General features: G+C 41.0%; 2 protein-coding genes across 15 annotated transcripts in view; both read left to right on the forward strand.

Annotated features, from left to right (window-relative positions):
- Nucleotides 1–3,830: 3,830 nt before the first annotated feature.
- c9orf72 (C9orf72-SMCR8 complex subunit) lies at nt 3,831–17,738 on the forward strand. Its single transcript, XM_017690472.2, has 10 exons — nt 3,831–3,928; nt 4,814–5,336; nt 8,617–8,712; nt 8,805–8,869; nt 12,784–12,856; nt 12,984–13,100; nt 14,187–14,422; nt 16,081–16,138; nt 16,401–16,510; nt 17,099–17,738. Exons 2-10 carry the CDS (start codon nt 4,890–4,892, stop codon nt 17,283–17,285), a joined length of 1,389 nt encoding a protein of 462 aa, XP_017545961.1. The 5' UTR covers nt 3,831–3,928; nt 4,814–4,889; the 3' UTR covers nt 17,286–17,738.
- Nucleotides 17,739–21,912: 4,174 nt separating this feature from the next.
- The window catches only part of kiaa1109 (KIAA1109 ortholog), a 56,692-nt gene continuing 55,257 nt past the window's right edge, over nt 21,913–23,347 (forward strand). For 13 of the 14 annotated variants that reach the window (XM_017690455.2, XM_017690461.2, XM_017690460.2 and 10 more), the window contains exon 1: nt 21,913–22,053. The gene's annotated coding sequence lies outside the window, so the exon portion shown is untranslated. Of the gene's footprint in view, nt 22,064–23,347 lie in introns of all 14 variants that reach the window. The other variant, XM_017690456.2, reaches the window with a different exon arrangement.

Genomic DNA, 23,347 nt, shown 5'->3' on the forward strand with positions numbered 1-23,347 from the left:
TTCAGAAGTGTTTCTGAGCCCATGCAGTGATTTCCACTACAGAATCCTGTCTGTTTTTAACGCAGTGCCGTCTGAGGGCCCAAAGATCATGGCCAGCTAATACTGGTTTTTGGCCTCATTCCTTACATACAGAGATTTCTCCAGATTCTCTGGATCTTTTACTGATATTATGTACATGACAAGGATGGACAAGATTAGAAATGAGCAGATCAGAGGGACAGTGAAGGTGGAGCAGTTTGGAGATAAAGCCAGAGAGGCCAGGTTGAGATGGTTTGGACATGTGTTGAGGAGGAATAGTGGATATATTGGGCAAAGAATTTTGGAGATGGAGCTGCCGGGTAGAAGGAGAAGAGGTAGACCTCAGAGAAGGTTTATGGATGTAGTTAAGGTGGACATGGAGATGGTTGGTGTGAAAGTAGAAGAGGCAATGGATAGGGCAAGATGGAGGCAGATGATCCGCTGTGGCGACCCCTAAAGGGAGCAGCCGAAAGAAGAAGATATACTATAGACGATGAAAAGGAGAAGTTCTTTGCTATTTTATGTTGAGAAATGTTCTTCTTGAATTTTTGCACTATTTGATGGTGCACATTTGGTCTTTCACAGAGTGTTGAACCCTCCTCATCTTTACTTCTGAAAGACTCCACCTCTCTGAGATGCTCTTTATACCCAGTCATGTTACTGACCTGCTGCTAATCAACCACCAGGATTTTTTTTATCAATACACAACTTTACCAGCCTTTTCTTCCCCTGTCCCAAGTTTTTCGGGACATGATGTTGGCATCAAATTCAAAGCGGGCATTAATTTTTTAAAAAATATATAAAATTTCTCAGTTTCTGATTTTCAGATTTGTTGTCTTTGTGATATTTTCAATTAAATATAGAGTTTAAATGATTTGCACATCATTGCATTTTGTTTAAATTTACATTCTACACATCGTCTGAACTTTTTTGGAAAGTTTTTGGGTTGTAGAACCATGAATATTTAAACAACCCTTTGCATTATTGAAGGGTTCTTTGCATCATGAAAGAGTTCTTCAGAATGATGGAGAATATGTTGTATATGGTTCTATATAGAATCTTCCTGAAAAGGGTTTTATATAGCACCAAAAAAGGTTCTGCTATTGCTACTATTATAGCTTGACAATTGAAGAGCACTTTGTGGTGCTACATAGAAAGTTTTTCAAAAAGGTTCTATATAGAACCATAAACAGTACATTCTGAAGAATCAATCGGAAGAACTCTTTCATGATGCAAAGAACCCTTTAATCATGCAAAGGCAAAGTGTGCATGGTTCTATATAGAACCACACACATACAGACACACATACATTTTCCAAGCCGCTTCTCCCTCAGGGTTGCTGAGGGGTGCTGGAGCCTATCCCAGCAGACATTAGGCAGAAGGCAGGATACACCCTGGACAGGACAGGTCTCTATATAGAACCATTTTTACTGAAAAACTAGTGTGTGTGTTCACTAGTGTGCATGTATGTGGGTGTTTCACTGCATGGATGGGTTAAATGCGGAGGACAAATTCCACTGTGTGCAAAACACAGTTGGCTAAAGGTTCTAAATTCATTCATTCATTCAAAAAAAATTGTGCACTAAATTTTGCAGGAAATTTCACAATAAAGTTTGCATGTGGTGTTACCTTTTTACTTTCATTCCTTTCTGCGTCTGTTGTTTTGCTGTATTCTGTATATCGAACGTTGTGTCATGTTTTTAAGTTGTATCAAATCAGTAGTGAAAGAGTTCTTAGGCATTCAACATGAACAGAGATTATAAATCACTCATCTAACATCCCTCATGGAAACCAAAATTACTATTTTTGACCATTTTAGGCCAAGATTTCAGAACATCTCTAGTTTCAGTGGCCTAAATTTCAGTGCATCTCTAGTTTCTAATAAAGTTGCCAGCTGTCTCCCCTCATTGTGAGAAACACTCCCAATCCTCTTAGAGAAGTGTTTCTCTCCATTCAACATTTTTGACTTAGACGTTCAGGCTGAGTTATGCTAATCACCAAGGTGTGGTTCACCACTTGACTCTCCTTCAGATCACTGTGTCCTGAGAACAAAGGAAGTTCAGAGCTTTCAGTCTGACACCCAGTGTTCGCTAGCGCAGCCCATCAGCCTTCCAAATAAGAACAGAAGGAACAAAGAGTGCTGGAGGATCAACATGTCACCAGCTGAACCCCAGTCATAAATCTCACAGCTTCTCTCATATCTTCCAAAGCCATTAGATACACAGTCACCCTCTATACAGTCCCAGACCCCATCGCCACTGCAGATCTGCTCACCAGGCTTGTGCTGAGATGCCCGCTGCTGCGTCCTGGGCTGACTCTGCTGAAATGAATGCGTTGCTTTTAGCAATGGTACACTAATGCACTAGTCACATTGTATATGTGCTGTAAACAGACCATCGGCATTAGGAAGGCTGATATAGAAATAATAGCCTCCTTCTTTCCCCTGTGAGAAAGGGTGGCACAGGGAGCATGCATCTCCACTCTTCCACACCAGCGAATGCTAAAAGGATGAGTGGGGTTGAGGGGAATCATTCAGGCAGACATAATGGCTCAGTAAAGAGCAAACATGACAACGGTTAATCAGTGCAATGAGTCCTGATCAAGGAGGGGATATGTGTGCAGGAATCTATCTATATATATAGTTCCTCACAGTCAAAATCAGCCAACTCTGGAAGTGCTGTTGTTGTGTATTTCTCACACATTGTCAGATGAAGCAATCTGGAGGCAACGCCCATTAAGAGAGAGAGAGCCAATAGAGCCGGATGCTCCTTCGTGGTGCTGTCTAGTAACCTGGCCATTAGATGCATGGAGACGGTTGCTAGGCGCTGCCTAAAAGTGTTGCTAACCGTGCTGCACACTATTGTTACCATGACAACTCGAATGCCTATACCTCTTTCTCTGTCAGCCTGTTAAATCACGGAGGAATCATCTGAGCAGAGGAGACTCTTTGCGCACAAATGACTTGTTGCCCACCAACTCAAACATGCTGCCTTCAGACATCTCATATGATCTGGGAGAATCTACTGAGAGCATCCTTTAAACTCACATAACCACTGCTGGGTTATGTTATAGATCTCACAGTAAAACATAATGGACTAGTGCATTATACAGTGCTGGAGGACATTTTCTTTATATTCTAAAGGGTCAGAGGTAGATATGTCTGACATTAGGCCTATTTTATAAAGCCCACAGCTTCACTCTATGTGTGTGTGTGTGTGTGTGTGTGTGTGTGTTGGAGAAAACATTGTGCTGGCATGCTTGAAAAAAAAAGCCTTTTATTTTAAAAAATGCAGCTTATTTGAAAAGTAAAGGGCATTATTTCCTTTTGGGTCTTGAGGGTAATGTTAGGATTAGATTAGGTGAACCATAGCTGCATTTATACACAGTAATAAAGCATCATGCAAATGTCCTCGAAAATACATTAGATAGGAATGCAGATTTACTCGTTTGGTGGTGGTTTTGTGTGTGTGTGTGTGTGTGTGTGTGTGTGTGTGTGTGTGCGTGTTGCCGTAGTGAGCCGATTACAGTCCTATTGCAACAAATATCCAGTCAGTATACCAAAATAAGAAAACAACTCCATCTAGTGTCAAACCGAGTAACGTACAACAATCCACCTGCATGTGCAAAGAATATGCATCTCATAATATACAAAACAGCATAGGGTACACGAATAACTGGACGTAAACATACAAACAAACATATTTAAATATATCAGCTCATGTAATATATGGATTTGCACCTAAAATAAATTTAGGAAAAACACAAGAAGAAAAAAGTAGACCTGCCTGCAGGGGGCAGTGTGATACTGGACGACCACTTCAAGACCGCGCTACTCTTCTTCTCAAATATCAACAAACAACACAGGAAGGACTCGGCGTTGGATGTTCTTCGTGTATCGTTATAAAAACGGGTAAGCAGAGCTTAAATCTGGTATTTAGAATACAAAACACCAAAGGCAAAGGTCAGCTCGGTGTCAGTAAGCAGAGTGTAAGGTCCTAAAACCGAAACTGACTGATCTGCACGTGATGACGCGGGTGTAACGCAGAGCCGCTCGTTGAAATCAGTGTTAATGTTAATATTCAAGTTCCTCGTTTTCGCTTTACTAACGCTGACTATCAGCTGTTCATGCTTCCTGTAAACTCCCAGGTTAAATCTAAGGTTTCTTTCATCGATTCAGTCGTGCTAAATGATGTTTTGTCTCGTAAAAATCCTCAAACTGTATCCTCAAAGTGTGTAGCCGGGAAAGGTGAGGAGGAGATTAGTATTACAGATAAATAGACCATTAATTTCTGCGTGGTTAGAAATGCTGTTAATGGAATAAAATGCAGATATTTTAGTGCAGTAGCCCAGTGTCACCTAAACAATGTCACTTGTTTTTCCAGGGTTGCATCACCAAATATCTAATCTATATATCAAATCTTAATGCTGGTGCTAATATGACTCCGGCATCATTGTGCATCCCTAATAAGGGTGGAGATTTTTAAAATGAATTCATTCATTAATATAATGGATTTGAAATGCTTGACGTGGATTTTTCCATGATGGTCAGTCGTCTTCCCACAATGCTCAATTTAAAAATCTTATGTACATACTACTACTACCGCTACTAATAACGCTAATAATAATAACAATAATAATAAATCTTATTTATACAGTTCTTTTCATACCAGTGGCAGCTCAAAGTAGAGTTTGATTGACAGCAATAGAAGAAAAAGGAGCTCTAAATAAAATGAAACTCCAGGTTAATGTTCTTGGTGAGCAGTGTAATGCCTCTGTCCTGTCCTAATTCACACAGTTTGAATCAGCGTGCCGCCTCTGAGTGTGACTCTTGCACTGTGAAAGTGGAAGACAAGTGGAGTGAGTGAGGCACTATGTCTGCTGCCTGCCCACCGCAGTCTCCGGCCGTGGCTAAGACAGAGGTGCCGTTGGAAGGATGGTGCCCTCTACTAGCAGCTACCTTTGCCTACTGGGACAACATTCTAGGGCCTCGTGTACGACACATCTGGGCCCCCAAAGGTCAGGGTTCGTTACTGCTCAGTGATGGGGAGGTGACTTTTCTGGCCAACCACACGCTGAATGGCGAGATTCTGCGGAGTGCCGAGAGTGGCGCAGTGGATGTCAAGTTCTTCGTCTTGTCAGAGAAAGGAGTGATCATCGTCTCACTTATATTTGATGGAGAACTAAAGGGTGATAAAAACACCTGCGCACTGTCCATCATTTTGCCTCAGTCAGAGCTGAACTTCTACCTGCCCCTGCACAGTGTCTGTGTGGAGAGGCTCAAGCACATTGTCCGCAAAGGACGCATCTGCATGCAGAAGGTTTGTAGCTCAAGCATTCTTTACTTTCACTCTAAGCACAGTTTGCACTCACCAGATGAGTTGGGACGAAATGGTATTAGAGTGTTTTAAGGACACCTAAGTTTGATTCTATGTTTCTAAATGGGATTATACTACAGTGATCAAAAAAGTTCAAATAATTATGTTTTTTACTGTAAGCAATTTTTCCTTTGCCCCATATTACCAATATATTGGCATATAATGGGGCACTGGATGCCACAAGTGGAACAGCCACTAGGGAGATTAATGGGTGGATACTGTCTTGTCGTGTTCAATATTTATTTACATGTCAAATTGAATAATTAGTTATCAGTAATAAGTACTTCCCAATAGAGGTTCTCCATACTTTTACAAGTAAATCCAAAGGCTTGTAATTTTATGTTTGCAAAATAAATAACCTATTAAGCTATTAAGCTTTTAAGCAAGCTGGACAGTTGTAGTTTGAAAAAAAAAAACACACAGATATCAGTCATAAAACATATTTTTTTGCATGTCACAGACATGCAATATTTTCTTTAAAGTTTCACACTCTGTCCATTTCTTTAGATTGAAGAAATTCAAGCAGTTTCTGTGATGTTTATTCAGTCTGCAGCAGTTTAGCTCCACCCATTCATATTGAAAGTTGTAAGGGGTGTTTTAGCTTTGAGTGCTGTTTGAATGAGGCACAAATATGGGGCAGCCAAACACCACAGAGCTCATTTATGTAATATCAGGTAGAGTTACAAAAATAGCTTGTTTAATAAAGAGATGTTGGAAAATTGCCATGTAAAAAGGCAATTAAGGCAATTATATTTTAATGATATTTTTGTAAGTGGACCTCACAATTTTTATAAGTGGACCTTAAAGGAAAAAATAAATACAAGTAAAAAGTAGATTTATAAAATAAAGTGTTACTTTGACAGTAAAGGCATCCTTATGTAACAATATCACACTAAAATGGGGTTCTAATAAGGATCATGTTTCCTGTTTGTATTTCTTATTTTATGATTTGTGGATCACAATGAAAAGTGAGTGTCCCATATTTATCCCTAAAATGCAGTTTCAGCCTTTTGTGAAGTTGAAAAGGTGAACATGGTCAGTTTTAGACCCTAATTTTAGTATTATTTGCTTCACCAACCAACATGCTTGAAAAATCAACATGCTTGACCAATCAAGCCTACCGTGTGTTTGAAAAACTGGTCGAATTTAGAACACAGGAGAGAGAGAGAGAGATGCTCCTTTCAGTAAAAATTCCTCAATAATTGACTGCAGTACTATACAGTGCATCCGGAAAGTATTCACAGCGCTTCACTTTTTCCACATTTTGTTTTGTTACAGCCTTATTCCAAATTTAATTATATTAATCTTTTTCCTCAAAATTCTACACAAAATACCCCATTGTGACCATGTGAAAAAAGTTTTCTCGAGAGTTTTGAAAATGTATTAAAATTAAAAAACAAAGAAATCATATTTACATAAGTATTCACAGCCTTTGCCATGAAGCTCAAAATTGAGCTCAGGTGCATCCTGTTTCCACTGATCATCCTTGAGATGTTTCTACAGCTTAAATGGAGTCCACCTGTGGTTGATTGGACATGATTTGGAAAGGCACACACCTGTCTATATAAGGTCCCACAGTTGACTGCATGTCAGAGCGCAAACACCAAGCATGAAGTCAAAGGAATTGTCTGTAGACCTCCGAGACAAAATTGTCTCGAGGCACAAATCTGGGGAAGGATACAGAAAAATTACTGCTGCGTTGAAGGTCCCAATGAGCACAGTGGCCTCCATCATTCGTAAATGGAAGAAGTTCGGAACCACCAGGACTCTTCCTAGAGCTGGCCGGCCGTCTAAATTGAGCGATCGGGGGAGAAGGGCCTTGGTCAGGGAGGTGACCAAGAACCCAATGATCACTCTGTCAGAGCTCCAGCGTTCCTCCGTGGAGAGAGGAGAACCTTGCAGAAGGACAACCATCTCTGCAGCAATCCACCAATCAGGCCTGTATGGCAGAGTGGCCAGGCGAAAGCCACTCCTTAGTAAAAGGCACAAGGCAGCCCGTCTGGAATTTGCAAAAAGGCACCTGAAGGACTCTCAGACCATGAGAAACAAAATTCTCTGGTCTGATGAGACAAAGATTGAACTCTTTGGTGTGAATGCCAGGCGTCATGTTTGGAGGAAACCAGGCACTGCTCATCACGAGGCCAATACCATCCCTACAGTCAAGCATGGTGGTGGCAGCATCATGCTATGGGGATGTTTCTCAGCAGCAGGAACTGGCAGACTAGTCAGGATAGAGGGAAAGATGAATGCCGCAATGTACAGAGACATCCTGGATAAAAACCTGCTCCAGAGCGCTCTTGACCTCAGACTGGGGCGACGGTTCATTTTTCAGCAGGACAACGATCCGAAGCACACAGCCAAGATCTCAAAGCAGTGGCTTCAGGACCACTCTGTGAATGTCCTGGAGTGGCCCAGCCAGAGCCCAGACTTGAATCCGATTGAACATCTCTGGAGAGATCTGAAAATGGCTGTGCACAGACGTCTCCCATCCAACCTGATGGAGCTTCAGAGGTACTGCAAAGAAGAATGGGCAAAACTGCCTAAAGATAGGTGTGCCAAGCTTGTGGCATCATATTCAAAAAGACTTGAGGCTGTAGTTGCTGCCAAAGGTGGTTCTACAAAGTATTAAGCAAAGGCTGTGAATACTTATGTAAATATGATTTCTTTGTTTTTTAATTTTAATAAATTTTCAAAACTCTCGAGAAAACGTTTTTCACATGGTCACAATGGGGTATTTTGTGTAGAATTTAGAGGAAAAAGATTAATTTAATTCAATTTGGAATAAGGCTGTAACAAAACAAAATGTGGAAAAAGTGAAGCGCTGTGAATACTTTCCGGATGCACTGTATGTTGCATTAATATAACGACGAATGCAAACTCTCCAGGAGATTGCTGGTGTAATTTGATTATGAGGTTAGAAACTGCAAGCATTGAAAACATCAAGCAGTGACTAAGATTATGTCAACAGTTTTGACCAATACCAGACACTTTGATGAGTGGGATTGATTTAATGGATGGACAGTGAATCAACATGACTGAAAACCTTAGATCATCAAATGACTTTGAGGTTGTCGAAACTGTCACATCAACTATCAATTCAGTGCAAGTTCTCAGTTTTACTGCTAAGATTCTAAAACTCTGTTGTCTAATCTCCGGTGTAAACTGGGCTTTCAAATCTTTTGAATTCTGTTTTGTCTGATCTGGGTGTTGTTTGTATTTGCAGGGTTACAGCATTATCTCTATGTTAACGTCTGAGATCGTTCCCATCATGGAGCTGCTCTCCTCCATGAAGACCCACAGTGTACCAGAAGAAGTTGATGTGAGTCGTTCTTTTCTCATTACCTTTCCTTTATATCCTTTTTCTCATAACAAATTGTGTATCATTTTCTACATATTCTTCTTATGCCATAGATCAAAGACACATTATTGAATGATGATGACATTGGAGACAGCTGTCATGAGGACTTCCTGCACAAGTAAGCTCTACAAGCATGAACTGCTCAAAGATTAAGAAATTATAGAATGTCCTTTAGGGTCAGAGATGTGCTGCAATTGGTCTGTGAAGTTATTAGACTTAGTAAATGCTTGGTTATGACGTTAGTTTGAAGGTGTTGTAAAGGTAGCATGCAAGGCTACAACCAACGGCTCTCTTTCAACGTTCAGTTAAAGTCATAAGTTTACATACACTTAAGTTGAATCATTTAAATTCATATTTATCTCCTCCACAGATTTCATGTCAACAAACTATAGCTTTAGCATGTTGTTTAGGAACTCTACTTTCTACATCATCATCATACATCATACATCTCCACACATAATGCCCTCCTGACCCTGGCTATGCCTTGAGACCCTGTCCATGAATATCACGAATAGGAGTGGAGACGGTACAACCCTGGTGGAGTCCAACACTTACACTGAAAGAGTCCAACTTAATGCCGAGTATACAAACACAGCTCTCACTCCAGAAGTACAGAGAATGAATGACCAGGAGTGGTATCTCGAGGAACACGGTCGTAAGCCTTCTACAAATCCACAAAGCACATGTAGACTGGGTTGGCAAACTTCCATGCCCTTTCAACAATCCGTGAGAGGGTGAAAAGCTGGTCCATTGTTCCATGGCCAGGACGGAATCCGCATTGTTCCTCCTCAATCTGAGGTTCAACTATCGGTTGAAGTCTCCTTTCCAGCACCTTGGCATAGACTTTCCCACGGAGGCTGAGCAGTGTGATAACCCGGTAGTTGGCACACACCCTCCAGTCCCCTTTCTTAAAAATAGGGACCACCACCCCAGTCTGCCAGTCCAAGGGTACTGTTCCCGAGCTCCATGCAGTATTGCAGAGGTGAGTCAGCCGTGACAGCCCCACAATAGCCAGAGCCTTAAGCATCTCCAGACGAATCTCATCCACTCCCGGTGCCTTGCCATTGAAGAGCTTGCCAACTACTTCAGTGACCTCCACCAGGGAAATGGAGCTTTACATGCCTCCGGCCCTGATGTCTTCCGGACCAAGGAGTTCTTCAAAGTGCTCCTTCCACTGACCGACAATATACCCATTTGAAGTCAGAGTTTCTCCACCCCTGCCAAATACAGCTTGTGCTCAGCCACTCTGACTGCTCCTGAGTCACCAGACAGTTGTCTAGAACCTTCTTGAAGCTGACCAAATGTATTTTTCCATGGCTTCAACAAACTCCTCCCACGCCCTGGATTTTGATTCTTCCACCTTTTTTGCCTGTTGGTACATATCTACTGAGTCAGGAGTCCTTCAGGCCATCCTGTCCTTGAAGGCCTCTTTCTTCAGCTTAATGGCCTCCCTCACCACTCGTGTCCACCAGGGGGTTCTTGGGTTACCGCCTTGACAGGCACCCACAAGCTTTTGGCCACAGCTACATCTGGCAGCTTCCACAATGGAGGTTTTGAACAGGGTCCATTCAGGCTCCATGTCCTCTACCTCCTCCAGGACATGTGACAAGCTCTTACAGAGATGGGAGTTAAAATTATTCCGAACAGGGGCCTCCAACAGTTGTTCCCAGCACACCTTCACTATTTCCTTGGGCCTGCTGGGTCTGATCATCAGTCTTCCCTGCCAGTTGACAGCTCAGCACCTCTCTTCACCTGAGTGTTCAGAACATATGGTCCCAAGTCAGATGAAGTGACAACAAAGTCGATCATTGACCTCTAACCCAAGGAGCCCTGGTACCATTTACACTTATGAACATCCTCGTGTTTGACAATGTACAATCCATGCCTGGCACAGAAGTCCAGTAACAATTCGCCATTCGGGTTTATATCAGGCAGGCCGTTCTTCCCATTCGCGCCTCTCCAGGTCTTCCAGTCATTGCCATTGTGAGCATTGAATTCTCCCAGTAAGACTATGGAGTCTGTAGGCAGGACCCTTTCCAGAACTCCGCCCACCCACTCCAGAAGGCAGAATTCTCTGACCTACTGTTTGGTGCATAAGCACACAAAGTTTTCCTCTCTGCGATTTTAATTTGCATTAAGGCAACCCTCTCATCCACCGGGACCAACAACTTCAACTGCATGGCCGCCAGTAGGGGGCTCACCCTTTGCAACCGCTGAATTGTAAAGGGACCAACCCCTATCCAGGAGTTTGGTTCCAGAGCCGACTGTGGGTGGAGGTGAGCCCAACTATATCTAGTTGGTTCCTCTCAACCTCCAACACAAGCTTCGGGTCCTTCCCTCAGTGAGGTTACGTTCCACATACCAAGAGCCAGTTTCTGCCGCAGGGGCCTAAGCCACCAAGGGCCCCCCTGCAATCTCCCGCTGCCTATACGGCACTGCACTGCTCCCCCATGCTACACCTTGCAGGTGGTCGGCCCACATTCAGGCTGAGCCCAGGTAGGTTACATGGGCTGCCTGGCCACCAGGTGCTCGCCGAGGGATGCTACCCCCAGGCCTGGCTCCAGGGGTAGGTTTTGGTGACCCTCTCCTGGGTAGGGTACACGATTGTCTGTGTCTGTTTTTCATGGAGGGATTTTGGATCGAGTTAGTCTGGGTTTTCACTCCAGACCTGTTTGTCCTGGGAGACCCTACGAGGACATTATTGCTCCAGATGACTTAGCTCTGAAGATCCCTAGACCACACAAGCCCTTCTGCCATGACAAGGCCCCGATCCAGGAAGGGCTTACTTTCTACATAACTCAAGCCTTTCTTCCAACAAATGTTAACAGACAGATTATTTGACTTATAATTCTAAAAATTATAATTATAAAAGAATTATGGACCTCCACAGGTCTGGTGCATCCTTGGAAGCAATGTCCAAATGCCTAAAGGTACCACATTCACCTGGTCAAACGACAATATGCAGGTGTAAACACCATGTGACCACACAACCATGTAATTCAGGAAGGAGACACTTTCTGTCTCCTTGAGATGGACGTACTTTGGTGTGAAAAATACAAATCAATCCAGGGACAACAGCAAACAATCTTGAGAAGATGCTGGAGAAAATGAGTACAAGTGTCTATATCAACAGTAAAATGTGTCCTGTACCGACATGACCTGAAAAGCTGCTCAGCAAGGAAGAAGCCACTGTTCCAAAACCACCATTAAAAACATGTTACTGTTTGCTGCTGCACATGAGAACAAATATCTTACTTTTTGGAGAAATGACCCACAGATGGAGCTGTTTGGCCATAATGATCATAGTTAAATATGGAGGCAAAAGGGGAAGGCTTGCAAGCCAAAGAACACCATCCCAACTGTGAAGCATGGGGGTGGTAGCATCATGTTGTGGGTGTGCTTTGCTGCAGGAGAGACTGGTTCGCTTAACAAAATCAATGGCATTACAAGTAAGGAAAATGACATGGAGAGATTTTAGCAACATCTTAAGACACCAGCCAGGAAGTTGGGTGCAAATGGGTCTTCCAAATGAGCGAGCAAGGAGGCCTACAAATCTGATTTACGCCAACTGTGAATTTCCCCACTGTGGGACTAATAAAGGATTATCTTATCTCATGTTATCTTACCAGTTCTGTTGGGAGAAATGGGCCAAAATTCCAGCAACATATTGTGAGAAAGTTGTGAAAGGCTGCCCAAAACTTTTGATCCTAGTTAAACAATTTCAAGGCAATACTACCAAATACTAACCACATGTATGTAAAATACTGGGCCAGTGGGAATGTGATGAAAGAAATAAAAGCTGAAATAAATTATTGTCTCTAGTATTATTCTGACATTTCACATTCCTAAAATAGTGATCCTAATTGACCTAAGAGAAGGAATGTGTACTAGGATTAAGTGTCAGGAATTGTGAAAACCTTGAGTTTAAATGATTGGGGCTAAGATGTATGTAAACATATGACTTGTTGAATTTGTGTGTTGAATTTGTGTGTTTTAAAAACATTATAAATAGTTCCTGTTTTTATGTTTCAGAGCCATCAGCTCTCATCTACAGACCTGCGGCTGCTCTGTCGTTGTTGGCAGCAACCCAGACAAAGTCAACAAGGTCCATACACAGACACTTGCATGCTTGATATTACAACACCACTCACGTAAAAATGTGTTAATGTGTTAATTGGTGTTTGCTGACACAAGCACAGTGTGTTTACTGGTTGGGTTGTTTTGTGCTGTAGATCGTGTTCACGCTGTGTCTCTTTCTCACTCCCGCTGAGAGGAAGTGCTCTCGACTGTGCCGAGCTGACGACTCCTTCAAATATGACACGGGGCTGTTCGTTCAGGGCCTGCTGAAGGTATGCTGCCCAAATTCCCAACAGCACATCCAGTTCTCTACACACCAGCTTAAAAGGCCCACATGCTACATTTTTCTTTTCTTTTGTTCTTTCCCCCGGAGATCCACTTATGATGTTTGCAAGGGTTTGTCTACCAAAAATAGTCATTATTAAACTTTACATGACCATTCTCCAGCCTTTCTTTATCCCTTAGAATTAACCAGACTGTTTTTGTTACTGTACTATTAAGACTGAAATATGGAAATGATCTCTGTTCTGATTAGCTGCCCTGTTTTGAACCTCATCCAGACATTTAAAAATAAAGGTGCAAAATGAAACTAAAAGCGATCCTTTGAATAATGCCATAGAACAAGTGTGTCCAGTCTTACCCACAAAGGTTCCGTGTGTCACACCTGATTGTACTTGTACTACTTGTTAAATCACCTTGTAAAATCAGTTGGTCTCAGTCTACTGACAATTAGACTCCAAAGCTCCTGCTTTGTTGGAATGAAAATTTGCAGCTACACTGGCTCTTTGCAGATAAGATTGAACAGCTCTGCCACAGAGAAACTACTTTTATTTCCCTGAAGAATCTATTAGTGGATGATTATTTAAGGAATTGTTTTTAAAGTGAGACCTGTTAAAAGTAGCTCCAGATAGTATATAAGGAGACACACACACACACACACACACACACACACATTTTATTTATATATATATAATGTATAAACCAAATGTCCAACGAAGAACTGTTTAGGAATTATTTTTTAAAACTGCAGTAAAAACAAATAAAAACATAAACTATATGAGTATAAAGTTCATTAAGGTTTGCTAATGTTCTGTGATGTTACATTTACTCTGAATAAAGTAAAGATTATTATTTGGGAAATGAGCATATTGAAAAAGAAATCAAACTGAATTGTGACGTTAAGATCAAAAGGCAAATCAAACATTTTTGGCTTTCCTGCTTTTCAGGATCTGCAGTTACTAGGAAAGGTTGAAGTGTAGTTTATGAACTGAACAGCTCTGGTTGTACTTGTATGATTGTGCAGTGATTATTGAGTGCCTTCTGTAGCGTGTAAATGCAACTCCTCTTTCTCTACACAGGACTCTACAGGGAGTTTTGTTCTGCCTTACCGGCAGGTGCTGTACTCTCCTTACCCAACCACTCACATAGATGTGGACATTAACACGGTAAAGCAGATGCCTCCTTGCCATGAGCATACGTACCACCAGCGCCGCTACATGAGGGCTGAGCTGAGCGCACTCTGGAGAGCCGCCAGCGAGGATGACATTAGCCCTGACAACCTTATCAATGCCCAAGACTCCTTCACCCCTGACCTGTATGATATTTTACACCACAGATGCCACTATATACACATAATCAGACATTTCTTTGTCTATCAGGTTTTAAACCTAGTAAGAGGACAGGTTAATTAAGAAAGGCCCAAAATAAGGATTAAATAGAAGGAAATTCTGCCACTGGGCTAAATTTCTTTGTATTGTATTTATGATGGTTGTATTAATGAAGGGCAGCAAGAGAACTGTATTTATCAGCACAGCCTCCTGCCAAGATACTGCAGTGCTTAGTGATGAGAAAAGCTGCTGACTGACCGCCAGAAAAAAAATTATAATTGCACTAAGAAATTTGCCCTGGTTTCAATCAATGCAGACTGCTGCTGCTGCTGCTTTGAAGGCATTGAAAAGAGACATTCGATTTATGTGCACACTTATGCTACACTTTTAAACTCACTCAGAGGCTTAGTAGACCTGCTCTTTCGTCTCTTACTGTATGACTAAGACTTTGGCTTAAAATCTTACAGTTGCTAAGCCATTGATTTGCCATGGCCTACATACTATAGTCCCATTCAACCACCTATTCACTACTGAAGAAATGCATGGGCTATTCAGTGTTTCGTGCATGGATGGTACAGTTGTGTAGGTGTTTCCATATACGGTATGTTCAGTTTATTAGGTACACCTTGTACCTGGCCATTTTATCACAACACCTACCATACACATTTTTGTAGGTATACAATTGCAGTCTGCAGCCTGTCTTTAGCCTGTACATCAAAGAAATGTACCAGCACAATTCCCAATAACGTTCCATAAATATGTTGATGTCACTGTTGTGCTCAGAATGTTCCACAACCCAAATAATATCTGGTCTTGATGGGCCTATGGTTGTCCTTTCCATTGATGGATGGGGTAGAGGGTAACTGATAAATTGTACAAAAAACAGAAAACCCGTAATTGTATACCTACAAAATGGAAATACATGGTAAGTGTACAGTACTGTGGTGAAAAGTCACCCAGAGTCCACCCTTTATTTATTTTATTTATCTGAGGAGGTTAAATGTAAGACATTTGGATAGGAAAGAGGAATAGCAAAGGACATTTCAAAACCTGGACCTGGTGGGCCACCAAAAATATCACCATCAGATAAACAGCTTTCATCTATGAGGGATGCTATGGTTCACTCCTGTGGCTGAAAGGATGAGTAGCTGTCAAAAGGCCATTTCTGAGAACAGGAAAGAGACAAAAATGTGGTAAATTTGCCAATCAAGCAAAGAAGCTGCTGGTGTTAAAAGAACAATTTCCTTAGCCCAAACCTCAAAATCACTGAATGTATTTGGGATCCTGTGGATCCAGCGAAGCAGAAAATGCAACTCCTCAGACTGAAGGAGTGGAAAAATATCCTTGCTAATTTCTTTGAAAAACTGGAAGCAGATCTTCTGCAAAGAATGCAAGCTATAATAAAGGCAAAGAGTGGACATACTAAATGATTAAAATATATATATATAATTGGTTGTTGAGGCTTCTGTGTAATTTTCTTTTAAATATGTGTGTCTGTTTTATCCTGGCACTGAAAAATGAATAACTTATACTTATTGTCAGTTTTGACTGGAATAAAGGGTGGACTTTTGCACAGTACTGTATAGTAAAAATTCTCTCTCTCTGAACATACAGTAATGAGACTTTTCTCCTTGTGTATATATAGGAATATATTTCAGGACGTGATGCACAAGGACACACTGGTGAAGTCTTTCATAGATGAGGTAAGAGCTGTTCTCACCTTCAACTCTTCTAAGCAGTACCTTCTGGTTTGCCTGGCTACAGGAATAAAAATATAGGTCAGTACAGTAGCCATTTCATCTAAGCTGCCTCTCACAGTGAACAGTATGTGGCAGTTTCTCTTGGGTGCTGAAGACTTAACAATAAACATGCATTGTGAGTTCTGATGTGTGTGTGTGTGTGTGTGTGTGTGTGTGTGTGTGTGTGTGTGTGTGTGTGTGTGTGTGTGTGTGTGTGTGTGTTTAGGTTTTCCTCCTGAAGCCAGGCCTATCTTTGCGGAGTGTCTACTTGTCCCATTTTCTCCTACTGCTGCACAGGAAGGCTTTGACACTGCTCCGATATATTGAAGACGAGACGTATGTACCATAATGCTCCACAGAGCTGACCAACACATTTACCAGGCAAACTCATGCTGTATGTTTACAATGGCCTCATCTTATCAGTTATAGTGACATATACTCTGATAGGCATTGCTGCACCCATTAATCAAACTGAATTACTGTGCATTGGCTCTTTCAGTGTCGCTGAGTGCAGGTCTGAAGAAGGTAATTCCTTGGCAAAGTGCCAAGCAGCATACTAATGTGAGGTTTTTCAAGGTTAGCAAGTGCAGATTTGCATGGAATCAATGCAATCTGGGAGATCTACAGAGCATAGGCTACACGTAACAGTGTGAGAAAATAACAAAGAACATTTATTCAGTATGGAGGTCAACCAAAAGCTACTGGTATAAAGGAATTAGAACTAATCATCAGTATCCTAATCATCAGTATCCTAATCATCAATATCCTCATTAACTTCATCACATTTTTTTACTCAGAGAATAACAAGCTGTGCTCTTTGTTATTATTGATCATGGTGCAGCTATTGATTTGGGGTCAGCTAGGGCAGCTTGGTCTTCATAGTCTGATGTCGTATTGAATGCAGTGGTGATAATGTTGTTGTAGCCAGAAGGGGAGGAAGCCGTTCCGGTCACTGCGCAATCTGAAGACTGACCTGGACTTGACTGTGGAAGGTGACCTGAACATCGTGATGGCAATGGCGGAGAAGCTGCGGGCAGGTCTTCACTCCTTTGTCTTCGGGAAGCCATTCTTCACCAGTGTGCAGGAGCGTGACCTACTCATGAGCTTCTGACCTTTCACTTCTAAACTCTCAAATGGACACTGCCAAAACACTGTCAAGTATCCACAAGACCGTCTGGAATGCTGTCAACTCATGTGCTTGAACTGTGGTTCTGTGTCAAGTATTGTATACGTACAGCGCATTTCTTAGGATAATCTGTAGACCTTGCATGACCTGTAAGTGTTCTCCGACAAACCAGTGTAATGAATGTGTAACTTTTTGCATTGTGGATTATTTCGCTTTAAAATACTGAGAACTTTTTACCAGACAAACGCTGTGCAAACTACAACTGTGTTGTTTATTTAAACTATGAGGATTATGAAGCTGCCATACAGTCCCCTGAAGGTACAACTTTGCTCTAACTTCCCTTATACTGTAAGCAAAAATGGTCTGTTATATTTTATAATACATTACAATGACCTCAATATAAATGAAATAAAAATGCATACAAAGATGGTAAACAGGCACAGTCTTGCTGTGGAATCTGGTCAAACCTTAAAGGAACAGTTTGGCAAAAAAATTTGATGTACCCAATTTTCCACTTACCCCAGATCAGCCAAGACATGTTTGGTGTCCAAATTTTACTTTTTTAAACTGGACCTATGAGGTCCTATGTGAATAACATTGCCGGGGATGGGGGAGTAGCTAGGTAGAGTGCTGCTTTTTGTAGCTAGCTACAAATTTGATTAGCTAGTAGCTGTAGCTGCTACAGTTTTATGAAATGTAGCTGTATCGCCTAGAAATTTTTGTGTCGCTATAGTGAAAATTTTCGCTACAGGCTTCAGACAATCTGCGCAAAATGAACCACAGAGCGCGGTGGTTCACTGGGCTGGTGGTGACTGCAGTCCTGATTGAGACGCGGACAGTTGGAGCAAACGCTCCACGCTCGCCCCACGCGTTGATCACCCCTTACTAGTAGGCTTAACTCAGGGGTTCCAACCGAAATGTTAACAAGAGCCTTTTGACCTTTCAACAAAAATCAGGCCACCTTGGGAGGCACAACATTTTGCTCTTGGCTGGAAGTATGCCTCACTATGTGCTGATGTACAGGCTGAAAATATAAACTCAGACTTACTTTGTTCTGCTTTAACCTAGGATTTTGAAGCTAGTGCTGCTTAAGTTTATTAAAGACTGAATGTCATGTCTGTTCATACACCAATCTGGCATAACATTATGACCACCTCCTTGTTTCTGTGCTCATTGTCCATTTTATCAGCTCCACTTACTATATAGGTGCACTTTGTAGTTCTACAATTACAGACTGTAGTCCATTTGTTTCTCTACATACTTTATTAGCCCCTTTTACCCTGTTCTTCAGTGATCAGGACCCCCATGGACTCTATTGAGGTACTATTTGGGTGGTGGCTCATTCTCAGCACTGCAGTAACACTGACGAGTATTTAAACGCTGTGTCCACTCACTGTCTATTACACTCTATTACACTCACACTATTAGATGCACCTGCATTGTCGGTTCATCCTGTAGATGCAAAGCCAGAGACGACAGCTCATCTCTTGCTGTACAGTATGAGCTAATCATCGTCTAGTCCTTCATCAGTGGTCACAGGACACTATTGGCTGGATATTTTTGGTTCGTGGGCTATTCTTAGTCCAGCAGAGACACTGAGGTGTTTAAAAACTGATCCACTCAGACCAGTGCAACACACACTAACACACCACACTGTTACTGCAGTGCTGAGAATGATCCACCACCAAAATAGTACCTGTTCTCCATGGTGGTCCTGACCACTGAAGAACAGGGTAAAAGGAGGCTAATAAAGTATGCAGAGGAACAGATGGACTACAGTCTGTAATTGTAGAACTACAAAGTGCACCTATACACCACTTACAACAGTGGAGCTCATAAAATAGACAATGAGCAAAGAAACAAGGTTTCTATGGTCATAATGTTATGCCTGATCAGTGTATCTTGCTGAAATGTTTAAATAGGAGCAGTTTTATTTCAACAGTTGACCATGTTTTGCACAAAATTCTCTGGTTTGTATTTGGTTATTTTTGTTAAGAAAAACCTGTAATGACTGACTTTGCATTTAGTCTTGATTTTTTTGGATGTCACACATGTGGTTGTGTAAGTTTGATTGTTGGTTACACTTTTTGGTGATCTTTTTGTATATTTGCAGCTTTTCAATTGTGTGTTTCTGGCACAGGATTAAATGCAGTGTCTTGTTCACACTGTCAGTTGGTCTTCTTTGGTGTATCAGGTGGAGATTCACAAACATTCTGACAATCGTGCTTTGAAAGTAGCTAAAAAGTAGCTAAAAAGTAGAGCACTACTTTTCAAAAAGTAACTAACTACTAATTTTTCAGTAGCTATCCCAACCCTGAACATTGCTAACAAACCCTAGAACTAAGCAGTCATCCAAATGGCCAAATCCATTCAGTAAAAGAAAGATCTCCAAACCACATCCATATCTTCTTTAAGGTCTAGTTTCCCTAAGGATGTGGTTTGAGTTGGTTGAAAGAGGTTGATTTTTGGTTTTGACTTTTTACAGAAATGATTTGGGCTACTTGGGTGACTGTTGAGTCCTAGTATTTGTTAGCAATGTTAGCTTCCCTGAGCTATTTTAGCAGCTGTGGTAAGTGGAGAACTGTGTGAATTAGAAAGGAAAATCAAATCCAGACAATGTTTTGTTAGGGTTTTAATTAAATGCCTTCACATACTAGTACATACTAGAAATTGAACATGTTTCATTTAACCTATTAACCTATTTTGGTTTGTCCATCTGAATTTACATGACCAAATTGTAAGGCAAATTATTCAGTCACTGCATGAAATAAATAAAAATGAATTTTCATTTTGATTTTTTAAAAGCTCCCCTCAAATGAACAGAACATGTGTTTTATGATACACATATAGCTATATGTATACTATGTACTACTGAAAGCCAACAATCTTAGATGCTCTTTGTATTATTTTATAAAAATAATTTTTAGAGAGAAGATCACTGAAAAGACACCATCTGTTTATAGATTATAGCCCAGATTTGTGGAAAAATGGGTTGACTTTCAGTAAAAAAAAATGTGGGTTTAAAATTACATTACCCATATATTTGACTAGAAGGAAGACAGTTACAGCCTCATACGACACCCACCTTTTGAAGCTTATGAAATATGAAAGTTATGGAGAATACAACAAAGTGTGTTTTGGAGCCACCTGTGGTCTCAAAGAGTTAAAAAGGTTAAAGAAGCAATACAAATAAATGCAACAGATGTGTTTTTAAAACTGGAAAGTATACTACCTTACCTAACAACAGCTGTTTGGCTTTAACAGCTGGGGAGTGTCATTCTTTAATATGATAAATAAAACTGTAAGGCATGGGGCAAAATTATTTATGTACCCAGGTAACACCTTAAGTAAATTGAACACTTTAATGACACCTGGCTTTGGCATGCAATGGTTGATTGGAGAACTGCCACTCAGGCCAAACAGGAGTAGCAAATGCATGCAGATGATTCACACACATGGAAAAGTGATTACTTTTAACCAAACTCATTGGCTCATTGAAAAAATAATCTGAATGTTTATGGTGCATCTATAGTTGATAAGTATTAAAGGATACTTCACATTAACTCACATTAACTATGGTAAGTTCTTGAATTTACAAACAGTAATTCCAAAATATTTAGGACAGTTTGCAAAACTATTAAAACAGAAGGCAATTATTAGTAAATTCAGTTTTACCTGTTTTGCATTAAAAACAGTACAAACAACACTTAGTAATCATTTATGGACTGAAGGCACCAATCAATCCAGTTTTAAAAGTGGAATTTACTGCCATTTTTTAGTTACATAAGTCTTCAGCTGAGCAACTGTCCAGTGCCTTCATTATTATATCCTGTTGCTTATTCAACACTTGTTTATCCATCACACATTTACAGAGGGAGATGAATCTGGACTGTTGGCAGGCCAGTCTAACATCTGAACTATCTGATTACACCGCCATGCTGTTGTAATGTGAATGTGGCTCTTCTCTGAAAAAGATGATGTCTAGAGGCATATTGTGCTCCGAAATGTGTATATATTTTTCTGTGTTAATGGTGCCTTCACACATATTTTACAACCAGAACTGATATACTCCCTTATCATGTCAGATCCCGGCTTTTTAACTTCATGCTGGTAAAAATCTCTATGGCCTTTTTTTCTGGCCTGGAAATCACAACTTCCATTAAGTCCGTAGACAATGTGAAAAGTTGACTCTTCAGACCATGAAATGTTTCCACTTTGCATCAGTGTGTCATTTCAGATGAGCTGGAGCCCAGAGAACTTGGCAGCATTTCTAGCTGCTATTATCATGTTTGTCACATGTTTGGTACATGTTGCACTGACCCTAAAACAGCTCATAAACAACTGTTGATGGTGTTTCTTCTGAATATTGTTTGTTTTAATTCATGTTTTAGTATTCTAAAATGACTTTGCTAAAATGTAAAAGGTAATTGATCTAAACACTACCTTTAGAAAATGTAATGTGATGGTTTCTGTGTTCTGAGCACAGATTAAATGGATGTGTCTGTTTTGTGAAGTGACCCCTGTCGGTAGCGAATGGCTCTTCGTGCACTAATCCACTCAATAGCCTATTGGTTAAAACACACACGTGACCAAAGTAGGGAGAAAAAAACCAACAGGAAGCCCAATGGCGTCTATGTAAATATTCCGGAGAGAGGCTCTCTGCTTGGAGATGTTGGTGCCGTCAGCCGAGAGTAAACAAGAAAGGCACCTGTTAAGGATTGTTATGGAGACGTGACATGTAGTTCCACAGTCTGTAAGTCAAGGCGAGTTTGTTTATTCTAGGTTTTTGTAATGAGTGTCTGACTCCGGAGTGCGTGTTCATAAAGCGAGGCCTCATCTGCAGAAGCAGGGCTTCGCTAGGCGTTAGCTGTGTGGCTCAGTGCATGCCTGTGTTTAGCTCTTAGCTCGGTATCGGTTAGCTTGTTGACTAGAATGGATGTGCTGAGCTGTCAGACACTCTCATCACGTTGCGACGACAGTCTGGCTAAGATTTTGTTAGACGTGACGTTTAAATCGCAGTCTAAAGGAAGCACTGGCGGGTGGACAGAGCTGTGGTGTTATTGACTTCTCGTTTTTCATATAGCTGACTTACATCGACGTGACAGCTAACCTATCTTGGCTACAGTCGCCCTGATGAAGCTTTTGGCTTGTTCTTGTTTAACAGCTTAGCGCCCTGAAAACCTTAGAAACAACGAGCTGCATTCTAGAGGTGGGAGATATGGCTTTATGTGGGATCGCGATACTTCAGGAAATGTTTATTATGCACGAGGTATCATGAAATGTATTGCTTGTGACATCTGGTAAGTTAGAGCAGACCATGTAACTTATTGCCACGTTTTGAAAATATACCATCAAAACTTATGAACCCAATTATTTGTATTCAACATTTTACACATTGAACTATTCAGTTAAACAGGGCTAGTTATGCTCTCTTTGTAATTAAACATGCAGGTGGTAAGTATGTTTAACTACTGACAGTATCCACTAGATGCTCAAACACATATTGTGATGCAGCTTATTATGAGTTATAAATATTCTTGTATTGCCCAGCTCTAGTAGGGTCCATCAATTGACCTCAGTGATACCTTGAGTCAAAACCAAAACAGACTAAGTCAGTTATGTGAAACATTTATGAGGCAATATCACAGACCTCGATATGTGATGCAGCATTAAGCATTGCATGTATATATTATTGACATCATAGCATGCTGACGTTGTGAGACGTGTATATTATACTTATCCCAAAGGTACTGGATAAAGCTCCATCATCGCAGAGCACACAGTTCCACTGCTCCACAGCTCAATGTTTGGGGCGGGGCGATGACTTTATACCCCTCTAGCTGATGCTTGGCATGGGACATGGTGACCTTCTGCTCATGTGTGGCTACTCCAAACTGTCTCATTCTATTGTCTGTGCTATTCTGTGGATGTTATACAAGCGGTTTCCTTTATTACCTCTGTCAGTAAAGGATGCACCTTAAAGTAGCTTCATTAACTTATTAGAAGGGACGTTTAGTGTAGACTCATTAGACACATACTTTGTTTTG

This window comes from Pygocentrus nattereri, chromosome 5, assembly GCF_015220715.1.
Source record: "Pygocentrus nattereri isolate fPygNat1 chromosome 5, fPygNat1.pri, whole genome shotgun sequence".
Lineage (NCBI taxonomy): Eukaryota > Metazoa > Chordata > Actinopteri > Characiformes > Serrasalmidae > Pygocentrus > Pygocentrus nattereri.